The sequence below is a fragment of the Phoenix dactylifera genome, chromosome 14 (genome assembly GCF_051530095.1).
Source record: "Phoenix dactylifera cultivar Ajwa chromosome 14, Ajwa_hap1_PhDact_Kaust_v1.1, whole genome shotgun sequence".
NCBI lineage: Eukaryota > Viridiplantae > Streptophyta > Magnoliopsida > Arecales > Arecaceae > Phoenix > Phoenix dactylifera.
The window spans coordinates 13956820-13974116 of NC_143203.1; the positions used below are offsets into that span (position 1 = coordinate 13956820).

Sequence of the window (17297 nt, forward strand, 5' to 3'; positions counted from 1 at the left end):
GAAAATATTCATTGAAATCTGTATGTGGATCATGCATGGAGCTCGTATATAGAAGGAAAATATACTTGGGGATGAGACTTAAGAGTTCTTATTTGGCTCTACTTGAGACTTGAAACAATTAAGATTGATATTTTGATGGAAAGTCAATTAGTAAATCTTGAGAATATTGGTGGATTAAAATGTTTTTGGGTTGGTCGAAAATAGGACTTGTTTGATTTGGAAAAGTTCTTGATGCTTTTCCTTGTTAAAAAAAAAATATAAAAAAAAAAAGATCATTGGAAAGTATAGTTTTTTTGATTTTGATCGATATGGATATCATTGTGTTATTAGTAGATTCTCTAAGTCTAGTAGATTTACAAGATCCCCAAATGTTTGCAGTACTGAAAATAAAAATATTTTACTTATTTGAGGAGTTGATCTCAATGTAAAATCATAGAGCTTATATCTTGGTGGAAATTTTTTGTAAATCTTTGAACTAGATTATTAGATTCTTATGAATTAAATATTTATAAATCAAGGCCATGAGTTGATTATGGATTTTGTCTCACCATATGAGAAATGCAAGTGGGATTTCATGAGAGGCCCAAATAAGTTTAGCCTAAAAGAAAAGATTCGGGATGATTGAGTAAGCTCCTAAGTAAGTTAATCTAGAATCTTTTAATTATCAAAGCTTAGAATAAATATTAACTTGTATAATGGAATTGTCAAGGAAAACTAGAATTGGCTTAGTTCAAATTTGGATCTAGAATATGATTACTTGATTATATGATGGTACAAATACGACAACTATCGCAAGGGTTAATCATGACCTAGTGTACTTGGAAAGCAAGGATAAAATTTTGCTTGGATATTAAAAAAAAAAAAAAAAATTGTTGATGATCTGGGATCATTAAGAAATTTTGGAGAATATTGATCAGAGTTGCGCAGCGAAAGTATGATGGACTGAGTCAATTTAAACTGGTCAAAAATATTGACTATGTTTTGGTAACATATTATTATGAAAGACTATATTGTTCAATAATGAAAGATTTTGTTAATAAGGGAAGGTGTATACTATTGATTCTCAGGTCAATCATGATATGATTATGTTATCTCTTAGATAGAATTTGCTATTTTTGGGTATGCTAAGAAAATAATAATAATAATAATTGAGCGTATCATGACTCGGGTTAGTTGATTGTTGACCAAATATGGTCTAATTTGTTAAGTATCTGAATAAACCATGCATTATCTGCTCTCATCTTATGATTTATAAGTTTAAGTTAAAAGCTTTGTGGCATTTTGAATCATGGTATCAATACTTTGCCTTCTCAGACCTGCTCTTGTGATTTGATGCAAATTATTTTTGAGATAGACTGTTGCTATCTAATGATCGTCAGTACATGTTCATTTTGTGAATTACATTTCTAGCCATTTAATGATTTGACCAAGGTTGGTCATTATCCTTTGAGGGATCAGCACACTACCATGATAAGTGTATGAGATCTATTTCATTTCAAGTTCTATCCCAAACACAACTAATTTTAATCAATCCTGTTGTGAATCGATCCTGATCCAATCTCGAGTGAACATGCATCAAGATGATAATTTCAATATGAGATTTTAGTCAATCACTTATCTAGTGTTAATCTTGCGAGTCTTATGAATTATTGATAGTTGATCCAAAGCTATCTATCACACTGATTTTGATCGAGGAGAATGAGATCTTGAATTTATATTACTCAATGGGCTGAGCATCTGAAAGGCCTAGATCTCTTAAATTTCGAGGACGAAATTTTTTTAAGGGGGAGAGAATGTGAGATACGGGCTGAAGTCGGCAGCCCCAGCCGACTTCAGCCCCGTTTTCCTTTTTTTGGAAGGAGCCAGAGCAGGGGATCGCAGACGCGATCCCCTCCGGCTTCTTCGGGCGCAGCGAGGGCGGGGCGCCGCAGGCGTTACGCGGCAGCCCCGCGGTCATTCCGCGGCCACCCCACGGCCGCACGAGCGGCCGTTGATTTTGCCCCACCGCCGCGATTTTCGCGGCGGAGAGCTGTTGAAATGGGGTTATAAAACCCCCCTTTCCTCCTCCCTCTCCTCCGTCTCCTCCTCTCCCTCTCCTCCCTCTCCTCCCTCTTCTTCCTTTGTTCTTGCCTCCCGAGTGACCGGCGTCCTCTTCCCGACCGAGCGCCGTCCGGATCCCCATCGCGGCCATCCCCTGTTCCGAGATCCATTATCTCGGTTTCGAACGCCACCGTCGCCGCTGCTAGCCGCCGGATCGAGCCACCTGCGGCCGGGATCTGCCGCCTCCGTCGACCGCAGGTAAGCCCCTTCTTTTTCTCTTTATTCCGTTGCTAAACATACTTGTGTTCTCCCTTTGTTTTGGCCCCAAACCGAGATCACTCGGTTTTCCCTCGATGCCCGTTGTCGCAGAAGCTGCCGGCCGCCACTGCAGTCGGCCGGCCGTCGGCCGGGCAACAGCCCCCGGGCCGCCTTGGCTGACCCCCCCCCCAGCCGGCCCCTTCTTCTTCCTCTCCCGTTCTCCCATCTCCCCTGTTCATGGGGAGCTCGGTGAAGAAGAAGGCCCACTGCATGTGGGCCGTGAGCAGTATGATGGGCCGTTGGGCCCTGTTCACCGTGGGCCCAACTTAGACCCGGTTCAAACTTGAAACCCGAAACAAAAAAAAAAAAAAAGAAAACCCGAAACCCAGTTCATATCCGAAACCCGAACCCGAAACCCAGTTCAGACCCGAAATCCGAACCCGAAACCCAGTTCAACTCTAAACCCGAACCCGAAATCCGAACTCGAACCCGGAACCCGAACCCGAATCCAAAATCCGAAACCCAAAACCCGAAACCCAGTTCAGACCCGAAATCCGAAATCCAGTTCAGACCCAAAATCCGAAACCCGAAACCCGAAACTTGAAACCCAGAACCCGAAATCCGAATCCATTTGGCCGATAAATGGAATTTTACAGATAAGCCCTTGACAGTATATTATTTCACAAAAGGGTATTCTATAATTTATGTTTGGTCCCTATAAGAAAGATTATTACATAAATAATCCATTAGAGACCAACTTTGGGGGCCCTATTTGGTCGGGTCTATGCGGGCCCATTGGGCCGTGTCCGATATGGGCCCTATCGGGCCATGCCCATTATGGGCCAACTCTGGGCCCTGTTGGGCCATGTACAATAGTATTATTTTTTTTTTAGTTTTGCTTAGCTCTGAAATTAACAAAGAATTAATTAAATTTAAACAGGTGAACCTGATCCGCCTATCTGAAGTAAGGGTTAAGCGAGAAGAGGTAAGTAACTTAATGCTTCAAAGTGCATTTTTCCAAATTATTTGGTAAAGTAATTTATTACTAGATTAAATTTTGAAATATGTTTTGTGTTTAGTAAAATGGGTCTGGCATATTAAATTTTATTTGAAAATTTTATTATATGCTCTGAATTCCGTGAAACATGCCTGTACAGTTTATGAAATCTATTTTTATATTTATGCATTCTCAGCATGGCTATGATCTGTTCTGTTCTGTTCTGGCCCCGCCAATGGGGATTATACGTTGGACCTGTCGACTTGTAATCTGTGAGGAACCGGTTTCGACACCGCGCCACCGGTGATTAGAATAGTGGTTTCTGGACACCGTTTCCACCGGTGACTAACAATAGTGGTTTCTGGCACTCTGTGCAACCCATGCCACTGGGTTACGTGGCCGTAGCCTATTATGTTGAGATTCTGGTATAAGAGTTTTTGGAAAAATGATAATAAGTTTTGAAAACAACAAAACGATGTTATTTATGATTTATTCCAGATATTATCCTGTATTTTGATCTGATATGCTCTGACCCCACTCTAGGGTATTTTGTTGCTTACTGGGCTAGTGTAGCTCATTATTCTGTTTTCTTCATTTTTCAGATCCAGAGGCTTGATCGCACGGGATTGGGGAGTGCGTTAGATTTTCCGACGATTCCTCCAGTTATTAGTCCTTTAGTTAGATTGATGAAAGTATTTGACTTACGTAAGCATTTGTTATTTGAAATTTTGTAAAACCGCTTTTGAACAATTTAAATAATTATGTCAGTTTTGAATATTTGTATCTGTTTTGATATGATCCGATGCCTTGCACGCCTGTGCCCACCGTACGGGCGTGCGGCGTCTGCCGCGCCTCGGGCTCGGGGCGTGACAATTTACTCTGAATTGCTAGAGACTAGCAATAAGCTAGTTGGGGGGTGTGATGAGAGCACAAAAATGTGATCTACATACCACTTAAATTAGTCTTATTGTTAACAGATGATGATAATATCGTCGAGTTAAATTGTATTTTGTGTTTCGCATAGTCTTATCATAAATCAGAGATAAAATGCATATTTGGTACAAGTTTGGTTTAGGAAGATGCTTAACCCAAGCTGTGCGCACCCAATCTCGCCATATCCTAGTCGAACCCATCATATATCAAACTCACAATTATGGGCAGCAGCCAGGCCTGACCATATTAGAGCGACACTTGGCGATCATCCACATGGAATGCACCAAAAACATCCGAAGCCCATCCTTCTGCATCAGTCTGCATCCCAAAACACCCAAAACACCGCATCCTCTTCCTCTTGATTCTCCTGCGGAACCAGCGAGCAGCACCCCACATCATCTTCTTTCCTCGTAATCCCAGCTTCCGGATCAAGCAACGCAACGCCCGTGATTACCGCCCAGCCATCCGCCTCCTCCACGGTGTCCGCCCGAGCCCGTAATCCCAAGCATCAGCGATCGTCCGGAGTCTCAGATCCACGGCGTCCGAGCTTCTCCCCTGCGAGCAATCTTCCGTGATCATCCTGTGATCACCTCCTAGCATCACGCGTCCGTGAACCGCGTCCAACCGCGTCCGCGTGCCAACCTCCAGCCCGAAATCCAGCCACGGATTGACGCCCTCCGCCTCTGCAACACCCGTTTCTTCCTTCTGCAGCGCCCCAGCAACGAATCCATCTTCCGCGATCAACATTCGAGATCCCTCTCCTTCCGCCTGTGAAGCACCGCAGCAGCCGCTATCACCGCCCCGGATGTCCACGTCCTCCTCCGTGGTTTCAAACAAAAAAAAAGAGAAAGGGAAACAGGGGATGCCCTGTTTTCGAAAATAAAAAGAAGAAAAAAATAGAGAGTGAGAAAGGGAGGGATGTTGATGTTTGTAATGGTTTGCTAATTCCGTTGGCAAAGGGTGATGGATGAATCCTTGTCATGTTGCTTTCATCAAGTATACTCTAAACGTTTATTCTAATTATTTTATATCCATTGGTATGTTTTGAATTCTTGAATATTTATTTATTAGATATATCTTTTATGGTTTATATATATATTGATGCATGGATTGTTTCGATGTTTGATTTGTCATAGACGTAACCGGCACGATAAATACTTAGATGTTGAATTTATGTTTTCAGATTGTATACTCCATGATTAGAACTACTGTATCATATTAATCTTTAATCAAGAATCGCCGAGTTTATTTATTGGAAGTAATATTGTCAAGGAGGATTCCGGATCCCTAGCCTTCTCTATATTCTTGAACTTTGTTTAATTATCTATTAATCCTCTGCTTTTAACTTTTGAAAATCAACTGAAAACTACATCTAAAAATTACGCTAATAATCTATAGATCGTTTCCTGAGGAATCGACCTCGGACTCCCGAGTTATATTACTTGTGCGATTCTCCTGCACTTGGGAGAACAATTTTATTTTTGCATCAAATAATATGTAATTATGAAAGGCAAATAAAGAAAAGAGTTAAAGCGCCAAAGATTTTTCCTATTTGGTGTTGCCTGATCCAACCTGATCAACTATGTCAAAACCCCAATCCCATTGCTCTGCTGCACCAAAGTCAGCACCTTCGCCAACTTCACCAATCTCAAAGACTCTCCATCCTTTTCATGACCTTCATGTCTGCTTCGATCCATCCATCCTTATCTGGCTTGAAATCTAGGACCACGGTGTATGCACGTGGCTGGAAGGTGACCAGTAGATATGATCGAAGTTAGACAAGGAATGGGTATTGCTGCTACACCCACAAGCTATCGACTATGCTCCGACGGGCAATGTGAAGAAAGAGAGAGAGAAAAGAGATGCAATTAAGGTACTTGAAAGTAGGCTAGTGTTGGCCGCCGGCCATCCCCTATCCTTATCGGCATCGAAAGAAGCCATCGAGGTGGAGAAGGAGGTGGATAGGCATCAAGGGCATGGGAGGAGGCTTCAATCAATTCAATCTCTCAAATCATAATTTTCCTTCTAAAGGAAATTCATATCAACTAAGAACCGGCTAATTAGGCACTTGGAGTTCATTTAATGAATTACCAATCTAACTATAGTTTCTAATTGTTTTGCTTGAACAACATAATTTATAGAGCAATCTAGTTGTTCCTCCAAATCTGGTCGATATCTGCTCCACTTGGTGCAAGTGGAAATTCTCATCCATCCTGCGATGCATTTTTCTCATGCTTGTAGTAGCTATTTTATGGTCATGTTGGTTGGAATGGAGCTCTAGATTCTTCCTCTACAATGTTCAGCAATTAGGTGGATAGAAAAGTTGTGAAGCTCTTCTCTGACTGTTCAACCTCATTCAAGGATCATGAACTTTTGAACTTTGCAATGGTTGTGAAGAAACTTGTCACGCCCCCGACCTAAGATTGTGAGTCAGGGATCGCAGCAGCCGCCTTATACTCATAAAAAACTCTCTCCACAAGCATGCAAGGTATCTCAATTGATATCATATACAACCAGCAGAATACATTTAAATAATTAACATTCAAATTCTAATTTAAATGACAAAATTAAAAGTCTTACAATAAATAACATTCCAAAATTTTACATCAAATCAAAAATAAAATCTAGTGTAAATAAAGATTGTCAAAATCTTATCTCTAGTCGCTCTCCCATGATAAATTCTGGAGTCAAGCTAATTGTTCAAATCTTTAAAAATATAAAAAAATCTATAATGAGCTAGACAGCTCGATAAGTAATGAATACCTTAACTTGAAAATTTATATAAAAACGTATGTGACAATAGTAAAACAAAAATTATCACAAATCAGTGTAAAGACATAAGCAATTCCATTTCAAAAAACAAATCCATTAAGATCCATTTCTTTCAAAATTCATATACACAATTATAAATCCGATTTGAAACAACTCATATTCAACTCAAGAGCCTTTAACTATGGCCATACTTATACTTGCTCTTGATTGATGGAGGGTTGCAATCTTGTAGGCTAGAGAACATTGTGATGGATGGACAAAATGGTAAGACCCAAAAGTCATTTGTGTTCACTCCCATGTCTATCGATGTTGGCACAAGTTACTCCAAGAAAGAAGCCTCGATGCAAGCTTAGAATGGGAATCTAGATCCTCAGTCCTCCGACCAATAGCCTCCATTTGGCTTTTGGTTGGTGGGCATTAGAACTAGATTGTTGAGGCCCCTCGATTTAGGGGAAAGGGGAAAAGTTGTAGACCCTGGCCTTGCTTAGGCCACGAGCATTTCCCTATCCCAAACATCCTCCCTAGAGTTCCCCTTGGACTTTGAAGGCTAGCAAAATCGGCCAAGTTTTTCAGGCAGTGGATGCTGGATTATCTAATCTCCATTGTTGGTGCATGGTCTAGTAGTGGTGAAAGGGCGGGTGTGTTGATCGGATCGGATTTAGGTCAAGCTTAGGCTTGCTCCTGGGTCAGGCATAGAAGGAATCGGGAGAGCCCACAATATTTATGGGCCTTCGCCATGTGGACATCCGTATGGAGCAAGCCCAATTTTCCTCGGTCCCTAGCCCTAGCTTGTTTAGGCTAAATGAAACAGATCTCCTAGTCCACAAAGTTGAGGCATGCTCCTCCCAGATCCTAGATACATGATCGGACCCAAGTCGTGGAGCCCATCAGGCCTGGCCTATCTTCTCTTGAGTCTGCTTTTGGAAAAAGCTCGGCCACTCAGCCTAGCTCAACTCTAAGGAAGAGGCTCTGCCCCCCCGAGGAAGAGCTCCAAGAGTCACATAAGGAAACAAAGTTCACACTACATGCACTACATCACTGAGATCCATATCTAATATTTGTAACCATAAAAGGATCTTTTGTCAATAAATGACATGAAGACTGCTATGACTCGATGTTAGTGGTTTTGCTGGACCTAATTTAAGATGTTGTTCAATCAGAACTATGTGGCCATATGAAGTGAACATAGTCCGAGAGTCATTTTCAAGCTATATATGTAATAGTCCAGCCCTCGGGCTTGTGGGACAGCCTGAAGAGGCCAGGCCCAAGCTCGGGCATGCCTTGTTGCACATGAAGGAGGAGAAGACTCCCGATCGGAGTCTTCTTCCTCCTCTGATAATGCCGGACTCTAAGAATCTTGAGGCAATCCCAACACTGGCCAGACTCGAGATTCAATCTATTTAAGACTCCTTCCTTCCACTTTGATTGTCATCAACGAAAATCCGAGATATCACTGCCGATTTCCCAGTTCTTCTTCCAAATTTTCTTCATCGATTTGTCACCAGAAAGGCCATCGAAACCTCACTTGCCTTCTTCTCTTTTTTTTTTTCAAGTTTTAGAGTTGTTGCCACGCTGATTTGCACCGAAAAAATCACTAAAATTTGATCCGAAATAGGGGTGCCCTATTTCGGCATCCTTCTTCCATGTTCACCACCACCGGCTGCTTATTCGAGCTGGACTTCGCCATTTCTTGGGATTAACGATTTTGCATGGCCGTCAGTCAAAAAAGAATCCACCACGATCTATGCTGAGTTGTTCACCCCTTGCTCTTCTTGATCTTCTTCTACCCTTCTTCGCGCCATCCGACCACTGTCGCCGACGGTGCCGCGGCCGAAGGGCTGCCCGTGGCTATCATCGTCGAGGCTGGGCCGACTAAGTGGCCTGCAATGCTCTGATTCGAGATGAGAGGGGGGATTGACTCTCCCCTATTTTAAGAAGATAGAAGAGAGTCTTCTCTCTTCTTTCTCTCTCCTCTCTTCTCTCTCTCCTCTCTCTCTTAATTTCTCTTCATTATAGACTAGGGTTGACCCTAGTTAAGGGCTCTAAACTAGTGTCGCTGCGACCATCCGTCAAGCTAGCCTTAACCCGAATATTGCTGAGCATCATTGGACTCTATTACCATGAATCCCTATTGTGTTTTATGAACTATGGTTTGATTGTCTTTTCATGATTTGACTAGTTGGACTGGCGAGAGCCGATTGACCCAGATCGTCGGACGCTGCATCTAGTCGACCCTATTCATCCAAATTGTTAACCACCGTTGGACCTCTAATTGATAACCTTTGATTTATTCTCTTGATTTGATATATGATTCTTTATCAAATGAATTGGATTATATTGCACTGATCGATTCAAATAATTGGGCGTTGTTATCTAGTTGGTCTTGTATATCTTTTTATACAATTCTATTTTCATGGTCAGCCTTGGTTTTATATGAGGCTATAGTCATCCAAGCAGAAAGAAGCCCGACGAGATCTTATACTCTAGTTTCTCTCTTTTTCTATTTTTTTTCCCTTGGTATTCTCTCTCTAGCTTGATCCGAAGAAATTTTGGTTAAAGGGACTCAAAGGGTAGTCTTAGATTACAACATGATGGTGGAACCTTTAGTGGATCAGTAGGAAATTCTGGGTTGTCGGATATCTTGGATAATTTTTGATGTTGATTCGGTTCTATAGGATAACAATCTTTTAGGCATGAAGATATTGAGTAGGATTTTGCGCACTCTGGTTTGTAGATTGTGGTAGTCTGTCTGGGTTGTCAGTAAAGAGGTAAGAATTCTTGTATACTAACCTGCATGATATAGATATTTTTGTACCTATATGTATTTCATACTAATGATCCAAATAAGTAAGAAGCAAGAATGATTTTATGATCGTTTTGGTATTAAATTGTATTTTGATCATATTTACTTATGATTGATAGTATGATGGGTGTATATATGTACATAATTTATACTTAAATAATAGGACTAATGGATATGGTGCTTTGGACTAACCACGTAATATTGATTGCCCGGTTATGGATGAAAAACATGATCGTGGTTAGTCTAAAGCCAGAAATAAAGTTAAAAAAAATTGATGGATGGATGTGAACTTGATTAAATGAATAAAGACTTTGGGCTCATCTCGTTATCATTGGTTGCCCTACCACAGGCTAAAAATATGATACTACTATTTATGCCATGACAGGCTAGAAATGTAAAGCAATTGTTTGTTCCATCACAGACTATAAATGTGAAACTACTGGTTGCCCCATCAAAAGCTGAAAATGTGATATTATTGGTTGCCCTGTTACAGGCTGAAAACGTGATACTATTGGTTGTCCTGTCATGGGATGGAAACATGATCAGAATTTGGCCCAAAGTAAAAAAAATAATTTATTCAGATAAAGTTAAAAAGGAATGGAACAATGTATTAAGTAAAGAAAAAAACATCTGTATAAGCATTGTTAACAGACACAATTACATGTACAATTTAAATACATATTAGACGGCAATCAGAATATTAAGCACATAGAGCAAGTTTAAATATTAAGCACAAATTAGAGCTATAAACAGAATATTAAGGCATCAAGCAAAATCACCAGCATGGATGTATGTCGGCTGAGATCCGCAGCAGAGAAGGGCGGTCAGCCGGAGGAGGGCGGTTGACCGGATCAGTAAATGGCTTCGACAAAAGGAGGAGAAGGAGGAGGAAGAGGGGCAGGAGGAGGAGAAGGCAAGCGGAGATGGGGAGGAGGAGAAGACGATACATCTGCAGGGAAGCTTTGCGGTGGGTATGGGCAGACGAAAGGAGGAGGAAGAGGGAGAGGAGGAGAAGTAGACCGGCCAGAAGGAGGAGAAGGAGGAGGAAGAGGGGGTGGAGGAGAAGGAGGCCATCTAAGAGAGGGAAAATGAGTTGGGGATCAGGGCGGCGAGGAGGAGGCGAAGGCAGAGTTATTTGGGCTGAGAAGGGTCAATTTAGGGCTAACAAGGGTCAATGGAAGGGGTGATCGAGCTTTTTTAAGCATCGTCAGAATTCAATATTAGTAGGTTGGTTTCGCACAGTGCTAATAAGCGTCGTCTTAGTGTAATTCCTACCCCGACGCCACTAAAAAGTGCCGGCAAATTTTTGCAGGGTGACTAAATTGCTGACGCTTCTTTTTAGCATCGGCACATGAGAGTCGGAATATACTATTTTTCCTGTAGTGTTGTTATTCCATTCCAGCTCTGCTTGTTCTTCCTTCAAGAGTTGTATTTCTCGACGGGTGTTGGTTTGTTCTACTTTAAGGAATGTGAGTCGGTCTCGATGCGCAATTTATCTTTTGAAGCCTTGAAGGGGTAATTGATAGAATTTCTTTTTAAGCCTAAGAAGTGGCTTGTATAAAGCAAGGATTGATGACCTCCCGACTATTTCCAAATTCAAATAATATAATTTTCTTAGAATCCTTTCTTTCTTTATAATAAAGTAGTTAGATTTGTAATAATTTCTTTACTAACGACTGAACTCAAGATCAAAGCAATTTTTTAAATTGCTAATATATAGAAAACTCCTTACTCTTTGGATTTAGAAGAAGGGCCAATGAATAAAATTTCCTCTTGACTCTAAATAAAAAGGCATCACAAATCCGATTAAGTGTTGTTGAACGGTATTTCATGGGTTTAATATGTAGGTGGATACGGTCTGAAATGAGATAGATGTAAAGGCAAAATGGAATGGTTTCAGGGAGATAAAGAATATCTAATACTTTGAAATCTATTTCAATAGAGATTATTCACTCTTTTATAGTGTTTAATACACACACACACACACACACACACACACACACACACACATATATATATATATCATATGCATGAGTGCGTAATTTTAGATTCTTTATTCTTGCTATCTTTTTCATCAGAATTTTTTAAAAATCTTCAGTTTTTTTTTAATTTATGAGTCTTTGTTTTTAATGGAGATATTCCAGAACTCAGAATTTATGGCCTTTGTGTCGGAAAATAAAAATTCGTAAAGTATATGAGGACCCAACATGGCTCCGCCTCTAGCGAACGGTTTGTGGTTCTGGGGTCTACCAGAGGTGGGTATATATTTATATATATTATTAAGTAAACAATGTTGATCGTACATTTTTTTGACCATGTGCTCTTACACCAAGACTATCAAACCTTTTGATCTCCATGACTGGATACACACAATAGACTGCGTCTACGGCCTGCAGAGCAAGTAGTTTGTGTGAAACCTTCATACCTAACCTCATAGACTCTTCTACTGCGTTATTAGAGCATGACTGGTTCCATCTCCTGGTCTATATATACCGATCCTCTCCACGCCTTCTTATGCCGCCAAATACCCTCATTTCCTCTAAAGATTTAATTTCGTATAGGAAAGAGATGCCTTGCCATATCCTCCTCTTTGCTCTCCTTGCCCTGGCTTCCTCTCGTGTGATGGCCTCCGATCCCAGCCAACTTCAAGACTTCTGCGTTGCTGACCTCAAGTCCCCTAGTAATTACTCTTCACTCTTATCTTTTACTAGTTTCAACATAATGGTTTACGAGTTACCCTTTGTTGCTTAGCTTCTTCCTTTGGATGCAGTCCTTGTGAATGGTTTTGTTTGCAAGCCACCAATGCACATGACAACGGATGATTTCTTCTTCTCCGGCCTCGATATGCCTGGCAACACGTCGAACCAGATTGGATCTAAGGTGACGCAGGTGAATGTGAACCAAATTGCAGGGCTCAACACCCTCGGCATCTCCTTGGCTCGAATAGACTATGCACCTTACGGTCTCAACCCGCCACACACCCATCCCCGGGCCACCGAGATCCTTACAGTGTTAGAAGGCACGCTCTATGTCGGCTTTGTCACATCCAACACCAACAACGGCAACCTTCTCTTCACTAAGATGCTCAAGAAGGGTGATGTCTTTGTGTTTCCCGAAGGTCTAATCCATTTCCAATTCAACTACGGTCCAATGCCTGCCATGGCCGTTGCAGCCCTAAGCAGCCAGAACCCTGGAGTGATCACTATAGCCAATGCAGTCTTTGGATCAAACCCACCCATCTCTGATGCGGTTTTGGCCAAGGCCTTCCAAGTGGGCAAGGATACGATCAAGTATCTCCAGGCTCAGTTCTGGGTGGATAACAACTAGTGAAGAAGGCCACAAACGGCGTAGTGCAAGTGTCAACACATATGGTTCATCTTGTGAATTGCTTCCACAAAGCGATTGTTTGGCATATGGTTAAATAGGTGTCTGTTTAGTCGACCAATAAGAACACCCGCTGGTTTAGAGGTGTTCATTTGTTTGGTGTACGTGCATCGTATTCTATATAATTTAACTTCATAAGGCCCTATCGAAAGTGCAGAGCCCAGACCTGTTATCTTGAAAAGATCACCCATCTTTCAAGCCTGCCAATGCATCAATTGTTCTCTCTTGCTCTGTTTGCTCGCTGGCAAGTTTTCTAGGTTCTGGCTCCAACCTTTAATGGTAGCTGCTTCCAACATACCCCATAGGGCCATTTTAGCTTCTGCAATATGTCCTAGAAAGTTGTCAACTCGGTTGCATCTTGAAGTGATTAATCCAGCTTGAGGTGATAGCTTAATGATCAAAGATTGAACAAGGGAGCTGCTGGATGCTGGTTCACTTTGACATGGTAGTCTGTTTAGTCGACTGTATCTTGATGCTGGACAATTGGAATCAACACTAGTATCTATTTTCTAACCATTACTCGGAGTGCTCCTGTGTCATTGTCTTCTAAAGGAAGCAGGTTGTTTGCTTCTTTCCTAGCCTTTCTCCAAATTAAATATTATATCAATTAATGTACCATAATTCAGGACACTATCTGGTGTCCCAGTTATTTGAACTCCAAGATCAAGCTTGATTTTGATGTCCCAGTTATCACATAACATCATCTAATTTAACCTTTTATCTATTTTATAATACGAATAAATTAGATAAAGCTATTAGAAAAGTATTTTGCCAAATTTTTTTTTATGGGCCAGCCATCAACAAATTTGACAGGAAAAACTCGGTTTTAATTTGTAGTGAAAGATTCTAGTTTACTAGAAAGTCTCTCTTTTTACTTTATTAAGGAATTGAAAAAGGAGATATAATAGATGATGCTCCTACTGCTACACCTAAGAGGGAGGAGTAACAAAGAGTGGAGATATACAACTTCAGAAAAACCAAGATAGAGTAGGTATTACAAGCTTTCATCAACTGAAGGAAGAGAACCATCTTGACTTATAAAAGGAATAGGGTAAAGAGATCAAGGGTTGAAAAATGGTCTGCACTAGCTGAAGGTTGAAAGTATCATCATTTGAAGGCATAGATGACTAAGAGTCCGAAAACAAAGATGACCGACAGTGTAATAGTTTAGAAGCAAGTCAATCCAACTAATCCTGGAGTTATGACTGTTGTGGTTCAAATTTGGCCTGAGGGAGACCACGCCGGTGGAGTCGAGGGAGCCGCCAGTGATTGGAAGGAGAAGACGGGAGCCACCTTCTGTGCGATGGCCGCGGACCTGCACAAAGTTTCATCAGTATTTCCGGTGAGGGCCCTTCGACGATCAAGTTAGAGTGGAGTAGATTTGATCCAGCCCAAAAGTCCTTTACAAGTTACCTGACCGAGCTATTTATAGTCTCGGTGGAGTGGCCCAGGTGGTAGTGGCACTGCAGCCCTCATCATGAGAGGTCGGCTTGACGGGTACTGGGAGTAGCTTGGCTTTTCAGGTTCCGAGGCGTGCTTAGTGGAGCGCTCCGAGCTCGAAAGTCGGGGCATACTGCTGAGGTAGGCGCCCCGAGCTTAATTGGGGCGGGTCGGCGAATACTGGAGGCACCCCGAACTTGGTCAGGGGAGTCGGCGAATGTCTGAAGTTGATGGAGCCTTCGGCGGAGTCTCGAAGTCGAGCTGACTCGGTGCCGAAGTGTGGATTCGATTGGTTGGCGTTGACGTTTATTGGGCCGAAACTGGGCGGCCTTTTAGTTGTGGGCTGGACGATCCATTTTTTCTCCTATCATTTGCGCCCCACTTCCGAGGTCGAGCCGCCTTGCAGCTCGGACGATGGAAGTAGGCAGACTTCTAATCGTCCAGTGCTTCAATCACGTAGGCAAGAAGAGGTGTGTACCAAACTGGGTATGCCTTGGCATATTTCTTGGCCGAGAGCTCGACGTCGGACTTGGGAGGTTCGAGTTGCCAGATTTTCTTGAGTAGAATCCGCCGTGGAAATTTTTCAGTGTTCCACATGGGCGTTCCTTCCTGGAGGTTTCGATCATTAATTTTCCATCCCCTGAAGCACTCCATCTGGCGAAACGTGAGAAGCCGGCCATTAATGCTTCCTTCTCCAAAGCGTCTCATCTGGCGAAATGCGAGAGGTCAGCCATCAATATTTCGAGCTCCGGAGCACCCTCCATAATGATCAGCATTTAGTGGGGGCAATTCAGAGAGATTTGTTGAGGCTGTCTTATGGCCTGCCACGTGGCGGATCCCGGGTCGTCTGATCATTAAGTTGCATGATTGCTAAATTGAAAGTAAAATATAAATCCATTGAAGGTTGAATGATTTATTTAAGCCTTTAGAACCACAACTCTAAATTTTTATCTAACATAGGAAATTAAGAGATGCCTACAACACTATGGGTAACATACCTATTATACGGTCAAATATGTTGAGTCCATTATAACAAGTGACTATTGATACTATTTCATGAGAATGATTTGTCTAGAAATGCTTCCCTCATCTTGAGGGGAAAATAAAACTGGCATGGGGGGAATTTGCAAGTCTATAATCCTTCCTTCTAACATATCTGGAACCTTACCCATCGAGAGTCTATATTTATTAGCTTAGTCTGAATGCACCATAAAACTACTAGAATTATCCCTTTGGCAATCTCTTCTTCCACTTGGGTCATGGCCGTGAAAGTTCTCAAATTTTCATCCAAGTTGAGATGCTTGTAAATCCAATGTGAGAAGTGGATATCTCACGGATGTTGTCTACTTGAACTTCAATATTTTTTCTTCCACCAACCATTTCAAACACTATAATCCCATAACTATAAACAATGGATTTGCTAGAGATGCCTCTAAAATTCCTTGAGAGGACCTCAAGGGCAATAAAAGTAGCCTACAGTCCCTCAAGATTTGGCCATTGATATGATTCTGTCAGCCGAGCTACACTATTTTAGCTGGCCGAAAATAAGATATTTTTGGATATTGCAGCCATGGTAGAGATAGTCTAAGCCTCGTGCATTACCAATTTCAATCTCCAATTGTTTCACCCATTCAAGATCTAGAATAATTTGTTGCTTAATATAAATGAATTTTTCAAGTGATCCATTAACTATGATCTCATATATGAGAATTCCAGTGAATGCGTCCGAACACAAGTTTAGTAAACTCACAATGCCGTTACGAGGAGATGATAAAAACCCCTCTTCTCCTTCCTAGTTCACCACCGAGCCCCTCTCCTCCCTCTCCTCTTCCTCTCCTCCCTCTGTTCTTGCCTCCCGAGTGACCGGCGAGCTCTCCGGCCGAATACCGTCCGAATCCCCTCGCGACCTTCTCCTGTTTCTGGATCTACCTCCCCTTCGGAAGGTGCCGTTGCCGCCGCCGCTTAACACCGGATCGAGCCTCCCTTGGCCGAGACCCACCACCTCCGTCGACCGCCGGTGAGCTTCCCTCCTCCTTACCTTCGTTCTATTGCCGAAAGCATTGATTTTTTTCTTCTCTGTTTCAGCCCCAGCAATCGAGATCATCTCAGTTGCTTCTCCTCCCCGTCGGCCAATGCAATGGCCGCCGGCCGCCATGGCGGCCGGCTGGCCGTCGACCGAGGGGTGGCCTCCGGCCACCCCGCCGGCCCTCTCTCTCTCTTCCGTCTCTCCTACTTCCCCTGTCCGTGGGGGGTATGGGGAAGGAGGAGGCCCATCACGGGCCAAACTGGGCCCGTTGGGCCCTATCCATTGCAGGCCCAACTTGGGCCCAGTCCAGTCCGGTTAGGCCCAGTTGGGTAGTACCTTTGTGGGCCCAACTTGGGCCCAGTTCAGATCCGAACCCAGAACCCGAATCCGAACTCGAATCCAGAACCCGAAACCCGAAATCCAAACCCATTTGGCCAATAAATGGAATTTTTCAGTTCAGCCCTTGGCAGTATATTATTTCATAAAAGGGTATCTATAATTTGTATTTGATCCCTATAGGAAAGATTTATTACATAAAGGCCCTCAACTATATTTGTTTAGTCCCTTTACTCAAGTTTTATTACAGAACAATACTATGTAATTATATATTGGTCCTTGCAATGGATTTTATTGCATAAATGAAC

The 17297-nt window shown here is 42.3% G+C and overlaps 1 protein-coding gene across 1 annotated transcript in view; it reads left to right on the forward strand.

The window, feature by feature from the left end:
* Nucleotides 1-12371: 12371 nt before the first annotated feature.
* Nucleotides 12372-17297, forward strand: part of LOC113461322 (putative germin-like protein 2-1) — a 30658-nt gene continuing 25732 nt past the window's right edge. The window contains exons 1-2 of the mRNA XM_039128613.3: nt 12372-12483; nt 12574-13073. Coding sequence (XP_038984541.2) covers nt 12372-12483; nt 12574-13073 — 612 coding nt within the window. The remainder of the gene's footprint in view (nt 12484-12573; nt 13074-17297) is intronic.